At 47.5% G+C, this 17,839-nt stretch overlaps 2 protein-coding genes across 2 annotated transcripts in view; both read left to right on the top strand.

The window, feature by feature from the left end:
• LOC119964231 overlaps positions 1 to 17,839 on the top strand; it is a 901,051-nt gene that overhangs the window by 71,612 nt on the left and 811,600 nt on the right.
• Positions 1 to 17,839, top strand: part of LOC119964892 (ral guanine nucleotide dissociation stimulator-like 1) — a 56,819-nt gene that overhangs the window by 25,454 nt on the left and 13,526 nt on the right. Inside the window, 4 exon segments of the mRNA XM_038794978.1 lie at positions 10,140 to 10,226; positions 11,117 to 11,149; positions 12,777 to 12,898; positions 14,349 to 14,438. Of these exon segments, the coding sequence (XP_038650906.1) occupies positions 10,140 to 10,226; positions 11,117 to 11,149; positions 12,777 to 12,898; positions 14,349 to 14,438 (332 nt within the window).

Here is a 17,839-nt window from a genome sequence, read left to right as displayed (position 1 = left end):
AATATTAATATTCAAAAAGGAAGGGAGGCGCAAAGTAGGAATCTATAGATCAGTTAGTTTAATATCAGTCGTTGGTAAATTGTTAGAATCCATTGTTAAGGAAGTAATAACAGGACTTCCGGTTGCGGCTATGACTAGCTAAGCCGCACATTTGGAAGCTCCTGCAACAAAGGTGTTTTTGGGCCAATTGGAGGGCCCCAACGGCGCTGAAAAAACGAATCCCGGTGGGGGAAGGTCCCCTGAGGAGAACTAGACCGATTTTATGGTCGGTACCCGGAGTGGAGCGGCAAGAAAAACGGCAGCAGCTCCCCAAAAAAAGCGGGGGAAGAAAATCAAAATGGCGGCCGGCGGTGCACCGGAGGAGTGGAAGAAATGGGCGGAGGAGCAGCAGGCCGCTCTCCTCCGTTTTTTCACGGAGATGAAAGTGGAACTCTTAGAGTCCATGAACGCGACGGCCACCAGGTTGGTGGGAGCCCAGGCGATCCAAGAGGCGTCGATTAAAGAGCTGCAGCAGGAGATGGCCGCGAGGGAGGAGGAGGCCACAGTCATCGGGGCAAAGGTGGAGGTGCACGAGGCACTCCACATGAAGTGGCAGAGCCGCTTCGAGGAGCTGGACACTCGGATGAGGAGGAAAAATTTGAGGATCCTGGGCCTGGAAGAAGGCCTGGAGGGGTCGGATCTCCCGGGATATGTGGCGGAGATGTTGAGCTCCCTGATGGGGGAAGGGGCCGGTCCGGCGCCCCTGGAATTGGAAGAGGCATACCGGGTCATGGCCAGGAGGCCTAGGGCAAACGAGCCCCCGAGGGCGGTGCTGGTGCGGTTCCAGCGGCTAAGTGATCGAGAGAAAGTCCTGAGGTGGGCTAAAAGGGAGAAAAGCAGCAAGTGGCAGAACTCGACGGTAAGGGTGTACCAGGACTGGAGTGCGGAGGTGGCAAAGCGGCGGGCCCGGTACAACCGGACAAAGGCGGTGCTACACGCGAAAAAGATCAAATTTGGAATGTTGCAACCGGCGCGCTTGTGGGTCACCTACAAGGACCAACATCATTATTTCGAGTCCCCAGAGGAGGCCTGGACCTTTGTACAAGAGGAAAAGTTGGACACGAACTAAAACCTGGGAGCACCGGCGGTCGTAGCCGCCGGGGGACTCTTGATTGTGCAAGTGGCCCTTTTCTTTTTCAGGCCAGGTCGGAACTGGGTAACAGTTTCGTGGAGTGTTTGGGGTGTTTTTTCTCGAACGGTTGACTTTTCTGAATATTTTGAAGGTTTCGAGTTGTTGGGTGTTTCTGTATATTTGTACTGTTGAAATCTCTATTGTGGGTCGTTGGCTTCTTATGGGGTGTTTTTTCCCGTTTCCAATTTCCCTTAGTTATTTACCCCTCTTACCCTTTTTCTTTGGGTGCTTGGGGGGGTTTTTTGGTTCTTTTTTTTCTTTTCGGGTTATGGTTATCTGCGGTTATTTATACTGTTTGATGGAGGGTGATGGTTGGGCACACTGTTAGTTGATAGTTAGTTAATTATTTTGTTATTTAAGTATGTAGTTAAGTATTTATGTATTTAGTTGCCATTGGGTATTTGTATTTATATCGTTAAGTTGGGGAGACGGGACGGGGGGGAGCGGGTTGATTATGCGGGTCTTTCTCGGGGGTGTCAAGGGGATCTTTCACGGGCGCAGATGGGGTGAACCGGGAGGAGTCGGAATGTGGCAGGAGCAGCCGGGTCAGCGGAGACCAGCTGACTCTCGGGAGTACGATGTGGGGTACATCGCGGCTAGGAGGGGTCCTAGCCAGGGGGGGGGGGGGGGGGGGAAGGGGGGGGGGACTGGGGGGGGGACACCGGGTTGCTGCTAGAAAGACCAGGGACGAGAAGGGGAGAGCCGGGGGGGGGTGGGGGGGGGGGGGGGGCCATCGCTATGGGAAGCGGGTCAGAAAAGAAGGGATGACCCGGGGCGAGCAAGGGACAAGACATGGCTAATCGACAGGGAGTAGGGACGGGTCGCTCTGCGACCCGATTGATCACGTGGAACGTAAGGGGGCTGAATGGGCCGGTCAAAAGATCAAGGGTCTTCTCACACCTGAAGGGACTGAAGGCTGATGTAGCAATGCTGCAGGAGACTCATTTGAGGGTAGCAGATCAGGTCCGCCTGAGAAGGGGGTGGGTGGGACAGGTGTTCCACTCAGGCTTGGATATCAAGAACCGGGGGGTGGCGATTTTGGTGGGAAAGAGAGTGTCGTTTGTGGCGGCAGAGGTGGTGGCAGACAAGGAGGGCAGGTACGTGATGGTGAGGGGTAGGCTGCAGGGAGAGAGTGTGGTACTGGTAAATGTGTATGCCCCGAACTGGGACGACGCGGGTTTTATGAGGCGCCTGCTGGGCCTCATCCCGGGACTGGAGGCAGGGGGCCTGATCATGGGAGGGGACTTTAATACGGTGTTAGACCCTGGGCTGGATAGATCGAGTTCCAGGACGAATAGGAGGCCGGCAGCGGCAGAGGTGTTAAGGGGGTTCATGGAGCAGATGGGAGGGGTAGACCCATGGAGATTTGGTAGGCCTAGGGCGAGGGAGTATTCTTTTTTCTCCCACGTCCACAGAGTGTACTCTAGGATCGATTTTTTTCGTATTGAACAGGGGGCTGATACCGAGAGTGCAGGACACGGAGTACTCGGCCATTGCGATATCGGACCATGCACCACATTGGGTGGACGTGGACATGGGGGAGGCGCGGGACCAACGCCCGTTGTGGCGCCTGGATGTAGGGCTGTTGGCGGACGAAGAGGTGTGCAGAAGGGTGAGAACGGGCATTGAGAACTATCTGGGTACGAATGACACAGGTGAGGTGCAGGTGGGGACGGTCTGGGAGGCCTTGAAAGCAGTGATTAGAGGAGAGCTGATCTCCATAAGGGCACACAGAGAGAGGAAGGAGAGGCAGGAAAGGGAGAGGCTGGTGGGGGAGCTCCTAGAAGTAGATAGGAAATATGCGGCGGCACCAGAGGAGGGGCTATTAAGGGAGCGGCGTAGCTTGCAGGCCAGGTTCGACCTACTGACCACTAGGAAGGCGGAAATGCAGTGGAGAAGGGCGCAGGGTGCGGCGTATGAGTACGGGGAAAAGGCGAGCAGGATGCTGGCACACCAGCTTCGTAAGCGAGATGCAGCCAGAGAGATTGGGGGAGTGAGAGAGGGGGGTGGGGATGTAGTGCAGAAGGGGCAAGAGGTGAATAGGGTCTTTAGGGACTTCTATAGGGAATTGTATAGGTCTGAACCGCCGAAGAGGAGAGGGGGAATGAAGAACTTTCTCGACAAATTGGGGTTCCCAAAGGTACAGGAGGAGCTGGTGGAAGGGTTGGGGGCGCCGATAGAGCTGCAGGAGCTAATTAAAGGGATAGGCCAGATGCAGGTGGGGAAGGCGCCGGGGCCGGATGGGTTCCCGGTGGAGTTTTACAGGAAATTTGTGGACTTGGTGGGTCCAGTGCTGGTGCGAGCCTTTAATGAGGCGCGAGAGGGGGGGGCTCTGCCCCCAACAATGTCGCAGGCCCTGATCTCCTTGATTTTGAAGCGGGACAAGGACCCGGTCCAGTGCGGGTCCTACAGGCCTATCTCCCTCTTAAATGTAGATGCCAAGCTGTTAGCAAAGGTCCTGGCAACCAGGATAGGGGACTGTGTGCCAGGGGTAGTCCATGAAGACCAGACGGGGTTCGTGAAGGGACGCCAACTTAACACAAATGTCCGGAGATTGTTAAATGTGATTATGATGCCAGCAGTGGAAGGGGAGGCGGAGATAGTGGTAGCGCTGGACGCGGAGAAGGCATTTGACAGGGTGGAGTGGGAATACTTGTGGGAGACGTTGGAAAGGTTTGGGTTTGGGGAGGGATTTATCAAGTGGGTAAAACTGCTCTATTCAGCTCCGATGGCAAGTGTGGTAACAAACGGGAGGAGGTCAGAATATTTGGGCTCCATCGAGGTACTAGGCAGGGATGTCCCCTATCTCCCTTACTCTTTGCATTAGCGATTGAGCCGTTGGCGATGGCACTGAGGGGTTCAGGGGGGTGGAGAGGACTGACAAGGGGAGGGGAGGAACATCGGGTCTCGCTCTATGCGGATGATTTGTTGTTGTATGTGGCAGACCCGGAGGGGGGAATGCCGGAGGTAATGGGGATACTAGCGGAGTTCGGGGACTTTTCGGGATATAAATTAAATCTGGGGAAAAGTGAGGTCTTTGTAATACACCCGGGAGACCAAGGGGAGGGAATTGGGAGGCTCCCCTTCAAAAGAGCAGTTAAAAGTTTTAGGTATTTGGGGGTGCAGGTGGCAAAGAACTGGGGGACCCTACACAAGTTGAACTTTTCCAGACTGGTGGAGCAGATGGAGGAGGAGTTTAAGAGGTGGGACATGGTGCCGCTGTCGCTAGCAGGGAGGGTGCAGTCAGTTAAAATGACGGTCCTCCCGAGGTTCTTGTTTTTGTTCCAGTGTCTGCCCATCTTCCTCCCCAGGGCCTTTTTCAAGAAGGTAACGAGTAGTATCATGGGGTATGTGTGGGCACATGGCACCCCGAGAGTTAGAAGGGTCTTTTTGGAGCGGAGTAGGGATAGTGGAGGGCTGGCGTTACCCAACCTTTCAGGATATTACTGGGCGGCAAATACATCGATGGTACGAAAGTGGATGATGGAAGGGGAGGGGGCAGCCTGGAAGCGCATGGAGAGGGCGTCCTGCGGCAACATAAGCTTAGGGGCACTGGTAACGGCACCATGGCCGCTCCCTCCCACGAGGTATACCACGAGCCCGGTGGTGGCGGCCACCCTCAAGATCTGGGGGCAGTGGAGGCGACACAGGGGGGAAGTGGGAGGTCTGATAGGGGCACCACTAAGAGGGAACCACAGATTTGCGCCGGGAAACACAGGAGGGGGATTCCAGAGCTGGCAGAGGGCGGGTATTAGACAACTGAGGGACTTGTTTATAGAGGGGAGGTTTGCGAGCCTGGGAGAGCTGGAGGAGAAATTTGGGCTCCCCCCGGGGAACACGTTCAGGTACCTCCAAGTGAAGGCATTTGCCAGACGACAGGTAGCGGGGTTCCCCGCGCTCCCCGACAGGGGGGTGAGTGATAGGGTGCTATCAGGGGTCTGGGTCGGGGAGGGGAAGATCTCGGACATCTATAAGATTATGCAGGAGGTGGAGGAGGTACCAGTAGAGGAGCTGAAAGATAAGTGGGAGTTAGAGCTGGGGGAACAGATAGAGGACGGGACATGGGCAGACGCCCTGGAGAGGGTTAACTCGTCGTCGTCATGTGCGAGACTAAGTCTCATTCAATTTAAGGTACTGCATAGAGCCCACATGACGGGGACAAGGATGAGTCGGTTTTTTCGGGGGTGAAGACAGGTGTATTAGATGTTCGGGAAGCCCTGCGAATCATGCACATATGTTTTGGGCATGTCCGGCACTGGAGGAGTTCTGGAAGGGGGTGGCAGGGACGGTGTCGAGAGTGGTGGGGTCCAGGGTCAAGCCAGGATGGGGACTTGCGATCTTCGGGGTTGGGGTGGAACCGGGGGTACAGGAGGCGAGGGAGGCTGGAATATTAGCCTTTGCGTCCTTGGTGGCTCGGAGGAGGATCCTGATTCAGTGGAGGGACGAAAGGCCTCCGAGTGTTAACACCTGGTTAAACGACATGGCAAACTTCATCCAATTGGAAAGGATCAAATTCGCCCTGAGAGGGTCGGTGCAGGGGTCTTCCAGGCGATGGCAACCCTTCCTAGACCTCTTGGATCAGAGATAGAAACTGAGGCCATGACAGCAGCAACCCGGGAGGGGAGGGGAGGGCGGGAGGGGGGGGAGGGGGGGGGGGGAGGGGGGACAACGACGAAGGAAGTACGGTAGCGGCGGTGGCACGGGCAAGGCCTGCCCGAGGACGCTGCTAGAAATGATAAGTTGGTCTGACTGTCGGTTCGCCGGCGGGGGGGGGGGGGGGGGGGGGGGGGGACGCGCGGGTAGGGGGGGGGGGGATTCTTTTTCTTTTTCTTGTTAAGTAGGGGGGTTTGACTTTGTTTTGCTATAATTTAAATGTAAATGTAGGGGGGGTTAAAATGTTTGTATTTTGAAAAATTCAATAAAAATTATTTAAAAAAAAAAAGGAAGTAATAACAGGACATTTGGAAAGTCAAAATGCAATCCATCAGTTAGCATGGTTTTATGAAGGGTAAATAGTGTTTGACTAATTTTCTAGAGTTCTTTGAAGATTTAACAATCCAAATGGATCATGGGGATCCTGTAGATATAGTATATCTGAGCTTCCAGAATGCATTTGATAAGGTGCTGCACAAAAGGGTAATAATACACAAGGCAGCATCACATGGGATATGGGGTAATTTATTAGTTTAGATAGAAGATTGGCTAACCAACAGCAGGTAGAGAGTCTGTATAAATGGGTCTTTTCCTGGTTGACATGATGTAACTAGTGGGGTGCCACAGAGTTCGTCATCGGGACCACAACAATTTACAATATATATTGACTTAGATTCAGGCATACATGTACTAAAGCCAAATTTGAATATGATACTATAAAATGTAAATTGCAATGAGGAAATACGAAATTTACAAATAGATATAGATGGGTTAAGTGAGTGGGCCAAAATTTGGCAGATGGATTTCAACATGGATAAGTGTGAGGTTATCCATTTTGGTTGGAAAAATGGAATGGCAATTTATTTTCTTGGAGAGAAATTTCAAGAGTGCTTCAGTGTAGAGGGATCTGGGTGTCCTATGCATGAATTGCAGAAAACTAGCGTGCGGGTTCAGCAGGTAATAAGGAAGGCAAATGGAATTTTGGTGTTTGTAGCTAAAGAAATGGAGAATGAAGTGGGGAAGTGCTGCTGCAACTTTTCAAGACATTGGGGAGACCTTACCTGGAGTACTGTGTACCGTTTTGGTCCCATTATTTGAGGAAGGATGTAGTTGCAGTTCAGATGACGTTCACCAGATTGATTCCAGAGATATGGGGCGAGATTCTCCCAAAACGGGAGAAATCGTAAAGCTGCCGTAAAATCCGGGCGGGTTTTACGGCAGCGCGCCCCTTCCCGACGGGGGACCGATTCTGGTCCCCGGTCGGGGCTAGCAGCCCGACGCCGTAGGCTCCGGCAAGACGGGCTTAACGAAAATCGTTAAGCCCGCTTACCGGAGTTAGCGCCGGCTGATGCGTCATATGACGTCAGCCGCGCATGCGCAGTTTGGAAGACTGCAACCCGCGCATGCGCGGGTGACGTCATCGCGTTTTTGCGCGAAACCCGCGCATGCGCGGGCCGGGTTGCCCCTCAGCCGCCCCGCGAATGGATACTGCGGGGCGGCGGAAGGACAAGTAGTGCGCGGGCATCGGGCCCGCTGCCCGCGATCGGTGCCCACCGATCGCGGGCCCATGGCACCCTTGGCATGGCCGTGGTACTGCCGTGCCAATCGGTGCCATGGTTATAAAAAGCGAGTTGGTGACGCCGTTTTTACGAACGGCAAGATCAGGTGTGTTTGCTGTTCGTGAAAACGGCGGAAAGGGCTGGGACTTCGGCCCATCTAACAGCTGTGAATCGCTGCCGGCCGTAAAAAAACGGCGGCAGCGATTCGGGTCGGGACTTCGGCGGGGGGGTGGGAGAATAGCGGGAGGGCGGGAAAAATGTCGGGAAGGCCCTCCCGCTATTCTCCCACCCGTCGTGGGGGGCGGAGAATTTCGCCCATGGGGTTTGCCTTATTAAAAACGGCAGCATGGTAGCGCAAGTGGATAGCACCGTGGCTTCACAGCGCAATGGGTCCCAGGTTCGATTCCATCTGGGTCACTGTGCGGAGTCTGCACGTTCTCCCCATGTCTGCATGGGTTTCCTCTGGCTGCTCCGGTTTCCTCCCACAGTCCAAAGACGTGCAGGTTAGGCGGATTGGTCATGATAAATTGCCCCTAGTGTCCAAAAAAAGGTTAGGAGGGGTGATTGGGTTACGAGGATAGGGTGGAAGTGAGAGCTTAAGTGGGTCAATGCAGACTCGATGGGCCGAATGGCCTCCTTCTGCACTGTATGTTCTATGTTCTAAAGAAAAGTTGTGGCGTTTAGGCCTATACTCTCCCGAGTATAAAAGAATGGGAGGAGATCTAGTTGAGGTATACAAGATGATAAAAGGTATCGACAAAGCAAAATGTGAAGCAGATGCTTCCCCACGTGGGGCAATGTAGAACGAGAGGTGGACTGTGGAAAAACCTTAGCATCCTGCTTCACCTGGACCAATACGCATGCCCTCCATCACCAAGACCACTTGTGCTTTTGCAGCATTACGTGCCCCCAACTGCAAACCTTGACAGCGGCGTAAAGGAAAACCAAAAACGGGCTCAGAAGCGGTTACAGCTGCAGAAGGACATGGTGCATCAGCCACCTATTCCAGGAATTAACTATTTTCAAAATTCAAACTCTAATACATTTCCAACTAAGTTGTGATTCATCTTTATGTAATTCTGAAGCTTTGTTCTAATTTAGGCTATTGACCAGCTTGTGCGATTTCCAATGAGGACACCAGTGTTGCTGTTTTTAAAACTCTTCACATGAATGGTTACATTTTGAAAGCTATAATTATATAGGTACAGCGCTAATGCTTACCTACGTAACCACGCATTAATTTACATAGATTTGTATCATTTGAATGTAAAATGTTCTACGTTTAAGATGATCCTAAGCTATTATGGGTAGAATCTTTCCTCCGTGGTTTTGTGGGTAAAGGTAGTATCCTGGTTCAATCACTGAATCTACTGATGGTGGCAAGGGCAGAAATCGAAGCTCCCACTCAGTCACCTATTTTAAGATGGGGAAGGAAGAAGTAAATCCACCAAATAGATAATTCAAAGAGCCATTACAAGTGTGGTAGACTGAATAGATTGGTCCTGGGGTTGGGAGGCTTTTCTATGAAGAGATCGAGCAAACATATACACTTGAGATTACACTAGGGCGGCACGGTTACACAATGGGTTAGCACTGTTGCTTCATAGCGCCAGGGACCCAGGTTCGATTCCCGACTTGAGTCTGTGCAGAGTCTGCACGTTCTCCCTGTGTCTGCGTGAGTTTTCTCCGGGTGCTCCAGTTACCTCCCACAGTCCCGAAAGACGCACTTTTAGGTGAATTGGACATTATGAATTCTCCCTCGGTGTACCCGAACAGGCGCCATAGTGTGGCGACTAGGGGATATTCACAGTAACTTCCTTGCAGTGTTAACGTAGGCCTACTTGTGACACTAATTATTATTAGAAGAATGAGATGGAATCTCGGTGAAACAAAAGAATCTACAGGATTTGGCAGGAAATGTCTGTGGTGATATGCATCACTATACACGATACACACAGAGGTGACACTACCACAGGGGGGCATTACACCAACCCATATAAAGGACACAGCACACATGATCTTCCTCTTTCCAGTGGAGACACTCAGTGAGTACAGACACAGGGTTGATTCAATATCACACCCACCACGTGGATTGTAGCAGACTGGTTTGTCAGTCTGAGTAGCTATAGAAGGATTAACAGTAGAGGCAAACATGAGTAGGAGAATTGTAAATAGTTCAATGAACGTGTTGAAGTTATCTCCACGTCTGAACCTTCCTTTGTCAGAGTGCACATCAAGGAAGCCGCTTATGCTACGCCAAGAGCATAACAACACAATGTCTACGTGGAAGAACTGTGAACACGGTTGTTGAGCATATTCAAGACCATCTAAAGATATGAGGATCAGCCGAAAGGCATTAACATATTGAACGGTGGCAGTTTCATGGGGCTGTCGGGCCTCCCACTTTTTTGGGTTGTCAATGGTATTCTTTGAATCCCCGTCTTAAGCTACAAAATTATACAAAACTACTTTGAGCTCCTGATAGCTGACCATTAGCTCCTGCTGGAAAGCTGTGATACCTTCTGATAGAATAGGGTACTAACAGCCATCCTGTAGGTCACCACCTGAAGGTCAGCCTTTGTTTGGGTCAAGTTCGGGTCATCAATTCACTTTTCATTCTGGTAATGAAGGGAAAAAAGGAAAGAAAACGAGTGATGGAAAATAATATACTGCGCCTGTATTTGTATGGATAGTATGTTTAGAAAATGTGACAATACATTCAAATTGGGTTAAACAAATTTGCTTCTTCTTTATAGAATGTGATGCAGGGAACTGTGCCCTATCTGGGGACTTTCTTAACTGATTTAATCATGTTGGACACCGCTCTTCCAGATTACGTTGATGTAAGTCTGTTTAAAACATGTTGGGATTATATCTTTGTTGAAGATTGCTCTCGTTACAATTTCAGTGCAAGTTGCTTGGAGATGGAAATCAAAGCAACAGTAAAACCACTAATGAGATTAATACATCAGAGAAAGTACATGTGTGGCTTTGATTTGATGATTTGTACTATGGATCAAATCCTAGGTGATTTGAAAGAATCTTTATTCACAATGCAGCTGGTTATGAATATAACAAGATTTATTCTGTATCCCAAAAAGGTTATGGATTGTATAAATTGCACACTTCTACTTTGCACAGGTAAATTTCTGTTAATTGGACATCATTAGGGCTGCACGGTAGCATAGTGGTTAGCACAATTGCTTCACAGCTCCAGAGTCCCAGGTTTGATTCCCGGCTTGGGTCACTGTCTGTGCGGAGTCTGCACATTCTCCCCGTGTGTGCGTGCTAAATTGCGCTTAGTGTCCAGAATTGCCCTTGGTGTTGAGTGTGAGTACTGGGTTATGGGGATATGGTGGAGGTGTGGGCTTGGGTAGGGTGCTCTTTCAAAAAGCCGGTGCAGGCTCGATGGGCCAAATGGCCTCCTTCTGCACTGTAAATTCTATGATTCTCCATTACATTCTCAACTAGCTGCTCACTTTTATATTCAAGTTGATGTTGACAAATTTGACTGCAGCCAAGGACTCTGTATACTGTTAAAAATAATGACCTGGCAGTGCAATAGAATATCTGTGTTGTACACATGATTGAGTTTTGGCTACATACTCATTTGGAACCAAGTTTACAGGGCTTACATTTTGCTCCTAACCTTTCAAGTTCACAATCTTGTAGTGCAATCTGACCTTTCTACAAGTCGAACTAATGTATTTTTGTCCTTGTTTGTCTCCTATAGAATGGTTACATCAACTTTGATAAGAGACGCAGGGTTAGTATACATTATTTTTACACTTTGCAAAACTTTTAAAATTGTATTTGGGGCCAGGGAGCAGGCCTCTAAATATTATTGGGCTTTGTTTCACTTGAGGGCCTGAAATGCAAGAAAATTGAATAAAGAATGCAGGAGGAACTTCACACAGATTGGATTAGAATGTAGAACCTGCTACCACAGGGATTGGTTGAGATGAATTGTACAAATGTCTTTCAGAGATGCTGGGAAAAGGAATAGGAGAATATTTGGAGTCTGATGAAGTAGAGTGGGAGAAGTATAAACACTAGCACATATCTGTTGGGCCAAATGGTCTGTTTCTATGCTGTTAATTTGATGCTGTTTATCTTCTAGCAGTCACTGCTAGGTACAGCATGTACCCAGTGTTGATGTGTAGATTATGTCTCTGCAAGACTGAAAATATTTCCTTAATCATGAGGCTGGTTGAATAACTCTATATTTTCCTTCAGAAAAGGGGTATTGGTTACACCTGTGGCATGTCAGCGAAGGGGTGCAGCTTCTGGTTTATCCGGTGATGGGCATTTTTACTCCCTATTGCTGACTTTGCTACTATCAAGTTACCAAAAGTACTTTATTGCCGTGGTGACTATTGAGCATAGTTGTACTGTTTTCATTTTATGCCTGAAACCTGAAAATGTTAACACGATAGAAATCTGACCATGCGGAAAACAGTGATATTTCAGTTCTGAAACTGTAACTCGAGCACCAATTTTAGTCTAACCCCAGGAATGGGATGGTTTTGTATATGATTCACCCTGCCTAGTTTGACATTAGTGGTTCATATAATCAGGTGGAATGCAAAATAGGCATCCACCCCAATTGCACATAGCCTTACCCACCTAGATGGGAGACATGCTCTATTAAATGACCTGTCTATGTCATGGATGATGTTCAGTATTTAACTGGCCTACACTTTACAACCCAACTGTACCGTGCTGTTGTCAAAGTTGACTTGGAAAAACCTTTCCTCCTTGTATCTGTCAAGCGCACTGAATGTGAGATACAACAGAGGGGCCACAACTGATGAGAAGAAAACTCTACAGCGATTAGGCTCCAGAATATTCCAGCCCCCCATTGTCCATGAAGTGCACTTGGTAGTTTCTCTGTCTTGCCCACCCGCCCTCCTGCTAGCTCGCTTTCTTTCTTGCTAGCTCTCTCGTCCTCCCTTCCCGCCCCTGCTCACTCTCCCGTCCTCCCTTCCCACCCCTGCTCGCACTCCGATCCTCCCTTCCTGCCCCTGCCCTTCCATCCTCCCTCCCTCCCCAACCTTCCACCCTCCCTTCCTTTGCTGACTCTTGCAAGCCTATCAGGAGTTTATTATGGTTCTGACATAAGTGATTGGTATTTTTAAAAGACTGATCTTTGAAGCACAGTTTGGGTGGAATGATACCTTGGAGCCATCCTTGAATAATCTAGATGGGACTTATATTGCTGAGGCACATGAGTCATTTACTCCAATGTAAAACATTTTGAGGCAAGAGTCACTGAGCATCAAGTATCTAGCAAAGTTTTGATGCACTCAAAATTCCACTGACTAAGGTAAAGCGGCAGCAGTTACAGTGATATATTTTTTAAACTTTCAATTGTTCTTTCCATGTTCTTTTAGGAATTTGAGGTGATTGCACAAATTAAATTCTTGCAGTCTACTTGCAACAGTTATAGCATCTATCCAGTTCAGAAGTTTATCAGATGGTTCTACAGTCAAAAATACTTGACTGACGAAGAAAGGTAAGTGGGTATTGCAAGAATATGGTGATTAAACCATTAAGGGCTGTGTGTATAATCTTCCACTATTAGTGAGCTTGCCAGTTTATTTGTTGTCTTTCCGTTCACTGGTTTTGAATAGCTTTTATGATGGAGTGATTTGGATAAGCTACGTGATGAGACAGTGCCATTGTGGTATCAAAATGTGTTTATATTAATTTGAGTAACATATACCAAATTAATAAGTGAACAATAACAGGAAAATGCAAAAAATTTGAGACACTGGTCCATAGACCTCATTTTGAATTTTTACTTTGGATGTAAATTGTGCTGGTTTTGCGAAGTGTTTCTTTTCCTCAAAATTTCCGCTCAAACCTGTTTGTACATCCCTGACCTATAACCCAACAAGGCCAGCATTTTGGGTGTCATTTTTAAAAACAAAATAAGTGGTTGCCTCAAAACTTGATGCACTGCAGTTAAATAAGTTTAATCAATGTCTAGTCAACCACCTGAGATTTGAAATAATTAGAAATGACTTTTTACAAGCTTGTATTTTTTTATACAGTTACATTGATTTGCAGCAGTTGGCTCTTCATAAATTTAAAAAAAAAATCTCTTAAAATGAACACCAGTATTCATGCACCTTTTAACAGTATTTTAAACTCCTTCTCCGGATGGAAATAGACATGTCGAGCAGGTACCTGGAAAACTGATTCATTTGAGCTGGGGGTATGGCTAGTTTTGTGGGTGGGCAAAGCTTCCATTATTTTCCTTTGGGCTGATTGATTTTGGGTGGATTGCACCTGAAAATATTGGCAGCGGAAACTTTGCCTCCTATATTTTGTCTGCTCCTTTTATTTCTAATAAACAGGATCTGTTCCCTCATTTTAGTATTCAGAGGGAGTGTTAATTACCCGAGGTGGCTGATTCCCTTCTTTCATTCCTTGTGACAAGATGTCCATTGTCAGCTATGTGCATTCACGTAATAATACAGATGAGGCCAGGAGCAGCTTGTGGGTGTGAATTTGCAATCTATTCTATATTCTTGTGCGCTGGAAGTTCGATTTCCAATGCCAATCAGTTCACTTTCTACAAGTCCAGCATTTCTTAATTTTCCAGTACTTGATGTATACGTTGGACCATTTTGTTCCCTTCAGTGTGTCCCACAAAAAGGCTGCGATGCTAATGGTGGCTGTCATCTGAGAATGTCTGACACACAAAGTTAAATTATTCTCTAGCTACATTTTGTGCATTAGAAAAGATTGCAATTCCCGTAGTGAGAACCGTCCCAGTTGTGGTAGCTAATGATTAATCAAAGTAATGTGCAGTGTTCTCCTGCCTGAAAAGCAAATTCATCACTCATGCAAATTTTTTTTGTACAAATGAGTTCTTCAAAATGCCAAAACTATTAAACAAGCACATGTTTATTTTCAATTGAACCTTGTCTGAAATATGTTTATCTGCCATCCTGCAGCTATTATTTGTCCTGTGATCTAGAGGCAGCTTACGATACTAGTCCCACATTACCAAAATCCAGACAGAGTGTGGCGAAACGTCTCAGCCTGTAAGTATCACACGATAAGCAGAGGAGAAATCTTATCTGGTTACTTTCTTTGCAATAGGGATAAATAGACAGACTGTGACCATTCTGAGTTTATATTCTTCCACATTTTGTGTATCACTACATTCTAGTCAACATCACATGTAACGTATGCTTGCCTTGCCTCCATTACTACTGAAAACACTCATTCATGCTTTTGTCAAGACTCCCCCAGTGTTGCTGCCTGAGCCCCCTGTGCGGCACAAGCCCCCTCTGCTATGTTATCTGTGAATGCAAACTCATCCAATATCTGCTGCTCATCTTCTATCAGTCTTTTCTGATTCCCTTTGACTCATGCCCTCACTAACTCAATTGATATCCCTATCCACAACATCCCTATCCCTTGTGTGACCTCTGCCCTTGCCTGTCTCTACCTCTAATTTCTCCAGCCTTAGGTGACCTGTACAGATCCTGCGATACGATCCAATCACCATTGAATTCCATCCTTCTCTCCACATCACAATTGGTAAAAGATTCCTCAGCCATTTTGGATTCCTTCATCCAAAATTCCATGTGTACCCATCACGAGCCTTTGGCAAACTTATCATGGCATCTGCTTCTAAGTACTTTGGAACATTTGTAGGCAGCACGGTAGCATGGTGGTTAGCATAAATGCCTCACAGCTCCAGGGTCCCAGGTTCGATTCCCGGCTGGGTCACTGTCTGTGCGGAGTCTGCACGTCCTCCCCGTGTGTGCGTGGGTTTCCTCCGGGTGCTCCGGTTTCCTCCCACAGTCCAAAGATGTGCGGGTTAGGTGGATTGGCCATGCTAAAATTGCCCGTAGTGTCCTAAAAAGTAAGGTTAAGGGGGGGGTTGTTGGGTTACGGGTATAGGGTGGATACGTGGGTTTGAGTAGGGTGATCATTGCTCGGCACAACATCGAGGGCCGAAGGGCCTGTTCTGTGCTGTACTGTTCTATGTTCTATTTAACCATCTTAAATATGGAATATAAAAGTTCCTGAGGGCAAACCCTATCTTTAGCTGCAGTAGTATATTGAAGACCAAATTCAGAGTTATCAACGTTTTGTGTGCAGTTTCCTATCAAATAATGTTGTGGGTCTTTTTGCTCAATTTTGATGAAAGATTATGTACACATTTAAGGTGTGGCAACATTGGGAAATTTTCTGTACTAAACATTTAATATTGGATTTTTCAATTTTAAGAAATAGATTAACAGCAGGGTTGGAATAACATTCTGGAAAGTCTCGGTGCTTTGTCATCTGAACACAAAAATCAAAACACCTAGTGGATTTTTCCAGCAGAAGGGGGAGTATTTCTTAGCAGACGGCCATTTCTGTCCAGGGCCTTCAAGGAGTAATTCTCCTATCTCCAACTCCATGTAGAATTCTGCATCAGATCCCTGCAATACACCACCTCTTTTCCCCCCTACAACCACCAAACTCACCAACCTTCACTGAGAAGATCCTTATTGAATATGCCACCGTCTGCAATCTCTGCAAGAATTTCCCCTTTCCTGATGTAAATTTTAATCTGGTGCCAAGTCAAGTGGATCTTCAGGCAGCTGAGTAGGAAGCCAATCATATTGTGGGATTCTCTCTTGACTGCAACACAAAGTTGCATATCTTCGCTTTACATTTCAGATGGCAAAGCAAATTATTAATTGGGTTATAGTAGCTAAATAAGGAGACATTTTTAAATAATGGAGAAACATTCTGCAATAAAAATTTAGTCTTTGGGGATTCATGAGGGTGCTTTTGCAGTAATTGAGGTTGATATGTCCATTTTAAAAACCTCATTCAGCAAATTGCAAGTTTTTCGAGGGTTTTTATTCAGAAAGACTAACGGCATAAATGTGGAAATTTTCAGAAGTTCACTAATTTGCATAGGGATTCTATTGTAATCTTGCAGAACCCATGACAGTTATTCTACATGTGCGGAGATGGTTGAAAGTTTTGTCAATTTCAGTGGACTGTTCATTCTGTTTTGCTGTCAGTCTAAAATCTAGACCTCTGCATTTTGCCAAAATATGTCACGGCAAGCCCTTGATTTGCTGTGGATCGCATACAAAACACCCCCATTTTCTGGCCTCATAATTTTTGCATATGCTTGGGTGGACAAGTCGATGCCCACACTACCCTTTTCCTCCATGACATGCAATGCTCGCATTAATAGTTTGCCTCAATGTTTCACCCAACAAATGCATTTTTTATTTGCAGGTACCTTGTAACTGGGCACAAGGCATCAGGCAGGCAATGTGGGCTGTGTTGTGAATATGCATGAGTGGGTTCAAGATGCAGCAGACCTCCCATCCATGCCACACTTTTATACTCCATATATTAGTCAACCCTGTCTGGAATTATTTTCCTAGGTCTCAAAGGGCAACTAAATCCACTTACATCTGCGGTATCTTTGGCCCAGTTCTGTAGGGGACATAGCTTCATGGAGAGCGGCAGCAAATTCTCATTGAGGGTGGTGATGTAGGAATCATAGAACCCCTGCAGTGCAGAAAGAGGCCATCAACCCATTGAGTGTGCAACAACCCTACTGAGGCCTACTCCCCTACCATAACTCCACATAACCTGCACATCTTTGGGCTGTGGGAGGAAACCGGAGCAAACCCACGCAGACACTGGGAGAATGTGTAGTTTGGGGTCTTGTATGCCCTCGTGTGCAGAGCAGGTGTTGTCACCACATTCCTGTACTATGCTGAGATGTGGACTAAGCACCAGTGACACATAAGAGCGTCGAGAAATTTCATCAACTAGTGGTTAGCACTGGTGCTTCACAGTGCCAGGAACCCGGGTTCGATTCCCAGCTTGGGTCGCCTGTCTGTGCAGAGTCTGCACGTTCTCCCCTTGTCTGCGTGGGTTTCTTCCAGGTGCTCTGGTTTCCTCCTACAAGTACCGAAAGACATGCTTGTTAGGTGAATTGGAAATTCTGAATTCTCCCTCTTGGGTACCCGAACAGGCGCCGTAGTGTGGCAACTAGGGGATTTCACAGTAACTTCATTGCATTGTTAATGTAGGCCTACTTGTGATGCTAATAAGATAATAATATTGTGAAGTTCACCATGCAGCACAGCAACGGTGACAACGATTCGGAAGAGCTTACTACCAATTGCTCATAATTGCGACAATTTGTCCATCAGGCTGCATTACACTTTGTATGGGGAAGCAGATGGGTGGCAGAGAAGGAAATAAAGAAAGGAAATCCTGCATTCTGGCTCTCCCTGTCTTGTGGGACAGCCTGTCCTATGTGCCCAAAGATCTGGGGCTTAAGAATCAGTCTGTTCAGTTGCATGAAGGCCCGTGGTGGAAACCTGCGATCCTCAGTGGACGTCATCCTTAAATCGAGGGATAGCCAACACAAATAGTCAGTATCACTTTCCTGCCCTTATAAATGAAA

Source organism: Scyliorhinus canicula, chromosome 4 (genome assembly GCF_902713615.1).
Source record: "Scyliorhinus canicula chromosome 4, sScyCan1.1, whole genome shotgun sequence".
Classification (NCBI taxonomy): Eukaryota; Metazoa; Chordata; class Chondrichthyes; order Carcharhiniformes; family Scyliorhinidae; genus Scyliorhinus; species Scyliorhinus canicula.
This window is presented reverse-complemented; position numbering and strand designations above follow the sequence as displayed.